The 4,290-nt window shown below is 30.0% G+C and overlaps 1 protein-coding gene across 2 annotated transcripts in view; it reads left to right on the top strand.

Annotated features, from left to right (window-relative positions):
• LOC106689984 (transcription intermediary factor 1-beta) overlaps positions 1-4,290 on the top strand; it is a 35,512-nt gene that overhangs the window by 29,805 nt on the left and 1,417 nt on the right. For both annotated transcript variants that reach the window (XR_010844260.1, XM_014435216.3), the window contains 2 exons: positions 1,413-1,575; positions 3,444-3,578. Coding sequence is in view for 1 of the 2 variants with exons in the window: in XM_014435216.3 (XP_014290702.1) it covers positions 1,413-1,575; positions 3,444-3,578 (298 nt within the window). In the remaining variant the exon portion in view is untranslated. Of the gene's footprint in view, positions 1-1,412; positions 1,576-3,443; positions 3,579-4,290 lie in introns of those variants that run through there.

The following is a 4,290-nucleotide window of genomic DNA, read 5'->3' as shown; positions in this document are numbered from 1 at the left end:
CAATATATATATATAAAGTTAAAGGTATGAGAACACAAAGACTAAAAAAGAGAAAGGGGAGAGAGAAATGATGGACTTGGTTGCTACCGAGTAAGTAACATAAAAACTGATGTTTATTCAATCCAGTTCAGCTGTATATTTACATTCAAATCAGCTGATATTGGAGTTACACCTGACTGTAACTCCCCCCTCACCAGTTTACGAACAATCCTTGTAAACTCAATTATTTACTATAGAAAAAAAAACTACTTACAAATAAATTACAATACAATAAAAGTGATATATACAAATACAATTAAAAAACAATAACAATGATGAAAAAAAAAACAGCTCTCAATGTACTTAGTATGCAAAAGAAAAAAAATAAATACAATTTCAGAGGAATCTATATTTTCATTGATATTTACAATCACAGCTTGTTGTTAAGTCCCTACAATAAACAGAAAAAAAAAATTTACAATATTACCCTCCGGAAGGGAGGTGAGGGCTCTCCAGGCAGTTATCACCACCTTTGCAGGAAGCTTTACTGTTCTATATGCACCGTTCTACGTTTCCTTGGTTCTTTTACTCTTTCTAAGGTGACGTTATGCTCTGAATGGGCTTTCATACCTTTGCAGCTCTTTCCCCCTATTAGTTCCCACTTCCCAGTACACCACTGTTCTGATTTTAAGCTGGCCCATCAAATCATGGACACTGAAAAGAGCCGATACCTTCTGAATGTCTGGTCTCACACCTTCCATGGAGATAGTATGTCCCAAAAAATTAATCTGGTCTTGCCCTATCATAGACTTTTCTCGGGAAAGCTTGAGTCCAAATTCTCTTATCCACTGGAACACACTCCTTAAATGGCCCTTTTCTGATCTACTGAACACTAGCAAGTTGTCCATGTAGACTTGACAAACTGCTTCATCCTCTCAAGAATTCGTCCATGAGCCAACAGACACTTTACTACCAATAACACTTAAACTTTATTAATAGCTATTATAAAAATGTATTAAATTCTAGTTATAACAAAACTAACCGATTACATAATCTTCTTTTGATGATTGATGGCTTCCAAGAGATTTCCTCTTATAAGACAATCCACAAAAAGAGTAACCGTTTCCTTTATTCTATCTTCAACGTTCCTCAATATTGATTCAAAAGAATCAATTGTAGTACATTCACTCTAATTTACTTGCTGTAATTCACGATGTAAATGTTTTATTGATAATTGTTGTCTTCTATTTCTTCTTAGATTATTCTTTTTCTATAAGTATGGTAGAGCAACAGCAAAAGTTGAAAAATTTCAATCACCCATTGAGCATAGCAGTAATTCAAATAGACTTCAGAAAGACACATACTGCCATCTTGAACGATGTTTATATTTATATTATAAAATATATTATATAGATACTTCAATTTTTTTTTAGAAACATTGGCTGGAGATGCCTTCTCTGTCAAGATGTACAGTCACTTCAGTTAAATCCTAATGTTTCTAATCGTGAAAAGTTACATAAAGAACTGAAAATAGCTAGCCGATTGCTCTTGGAACTCTACTGTCAAGTTGAAGCCAGTACTCCTTTTAGATTTCCCGTAAGTGTGGAATTTAATTTAAATTTAAACTAGTTTTGCTTTAATGAACATTGTGCACTCTAGGAATGCATATTTTATAGTATTTTAAGAACATGGATAACTGAATGTACAGTAAAACATTAAGAATATAGTAAATATATAAGTGTGTAAATTCATTTCAGTAAAATAATCCATGTCAAAAATTGGTATATATATTTATTTTTAGTGTACTTCTGGAATGAATGTTAATTTTTTCTTTCTTCTAGTATGAAGGTCTTTTATTTTGTTTTTTGGAGGGTATACATATAGTGGATATTAATTGATTTCTAAAAATTAATAAGATCCTATCATACTTAATATTTTTTAAATTTCAATGCTTTTAGAAATATTTCATTATCCTATCAGCCATCAACATACCCCCTTTCTGTTCCTTTAAACTACACTATAAAAAATAGTTGCTTTGTTATCCTATAAATAAACATTCATTATTCGACATATTAACCACTTTTATCTACTGTATATCTTATACTGACTATTTGTTAATTTTAACACGTTAGTGTCATGAGTCACCACATAATTTATTTTTTTAATATCTCTTGAATAGAGGAACTATGTTCAAGCCCAATTTTGGTAGTTTGAATTTAGGTTTTTGCCGATAATGGAAGTGGTTTACATGAAAAAAAACAAAACAAAAAGACCAGTTATATAGTCAAGTTAGAACCAAATCTGCATAGTGTTAATATTTACTCTTTAGATTAAATTTCATGTTTCCACTTGGGTGGTATATTTTATTTTTAGAAAATTTGTTAAAACTTTATTAATAAAATTACTATTTCACATGATTACAAATACCCATCCTTACAATTAGTCAATATAATATTACATATCATTAAATTTGCATTTAATTTAGAAATCTTCCAAAATATTAAATGCCTATAGTAGGAAAAAATAAAACAAAAAACCTTCACTAAAAAAGCTTTGGTATATGATTTATTTGTTTCTGTATTGGTTTCCATTATACTTTAAAGTCTATAATAGTAGTAAGGCACTATGCTTAAACTCCTAGGATCTGGGATCAAATCCAGCAGTGGCAGATAATTATTTTCTCTTTCACTATAGCCATGAGTTAACCCTATGGGTTCTGGAGCCCTCCTGAGGTCCACCCAGCCTCATAAAGTGGATACCCTTAATTGGCGAAAAATCTAGCGATTGAGCATGATTCTGACCAATTCACCTCCTTGTATAACTGTTGTTGAAAAACCAGAGCTCCCTTACAAAGTACTGAACCCATGACCCTTCTTGGTTTGTAGGGGTTCTCATTATTATTATTACATTATCTGTCTAGTAAATTTTATTTTTCTGTCTTTGCGATTTAACGATTCTTAAAAATTAATTATTCTTCATGTTAATTATTTTGTTATGATCAACAAATTGTTTATATATTTTGTGACTAAATATTATATTAACTAACCATTTCATATTTTACTTTGTTGAGTTTTAAAAGAACAGATATAAATGCTAATGTACAATTGGAATCCATAATGTTGCCAAATGAGTTGACAATCAAAAAATTCCTTCTATATAAATAACTTATTGTACTTTCCTTGAATTCAAAAGTGATGTTATTCAAAACTGGAGTTTTGAGATATCCAACACTTCAGGAGAAGTTCTACAAAGTTTTTGGTTAGCAATAACAGCTTTCTCTGTTAGAACTTGTCAGTCTTGAGCATATCTAACTATTTAAAATTAATGTATTTCTTATGAAAATAAATTGCAGTGAGAACAGAATGATTAACACCACTTTTGCTTTCGATGGCTTCTATCATATTACTTTTTTTTTTTTTTTTTTTAAGATTACTGTTTTTAACAATCCCAATGCATTATTCCAGAGTACGGCTGCAAACCGAACTATATGCCTTGCAGACATTAAGAATAATCTAGCATCTGGAAAATATTCAGATATTATGTCTTTTGTGAAAGATGTAAGATATATGTTTGCATGTTGCTTTCACTATGAACGACAGGTGAGAAATTATTGTTAATTAGTTTTTATCTGAACAATATTTTTTTATTTCATCATGGTATTTCTCCTAAATCATTAGATTTGTTATTTTTGCCCCTTGTTGGTAGTTTGTGTAATGAATTGGTGGTAGACTTTATTTATCATTCCTTCTTTGCTGTTTAATGACAAGACAATTTTTTTTAATAATTCTAGTGAGTTAATCATAATAAGATATATTTAAAAATGTTTTATGAAATTGAAAACTTTTTGAGGAAAAAGGGGACAAGAAATATATGGCATTATCATATAGTTATATATTTTTATATACAGGTGAATCATCCACCTGTTTGAAATTTGGATTACACCTGCATGTTTTGTATACATGATCAAGTAAACCTAATGAACTGGATGACATTCGAAATTCATGTGAAAAAGAATAAAAACCGAACTCTAAAATAAACTGACTTGACTGCAATGAAAGCATCTTCAAATTTTCTCAGAAAAAAAAAATCTTAAGTTAACTAAAACCTTGTTGCACATATACAGCATACAAAAAACCTTCATTAAATTAAAGTCGACAAATTTCTACAGGAACTTGCAAAGAATATTTTAAAAATTATCATGGTATTTAAGTACAAAGTCCTGTAAGTACAGGTACAATTTAGATTCCAACCAAGTTGAGCAGCCATTTGATTTTTTCCCCATTAAAAGTTCCTCTTGTGTTTATGTATATA

This window comes from Halyomorpha halys, unplaced genomic scaffold (genome assembly GCF_000696795.3).
Source record: "Halyomorpha halys isolate HHAL.00 unplaced genomic scaffold, Hhal_1.1 Scaffold1539.1, whole genome shotgun sequence".
Lineage (NCBI taxonomy): Eukaryota > Metazoa > Arthropoda > Insecta > Hemiptera > Pentatomidae > Halyomorpha > Halyomorpha halys.
Note: the sequence above shows the minus strand (reverse complement) of the source record. Positions and strands in the feature narration are given on the sequence as shown.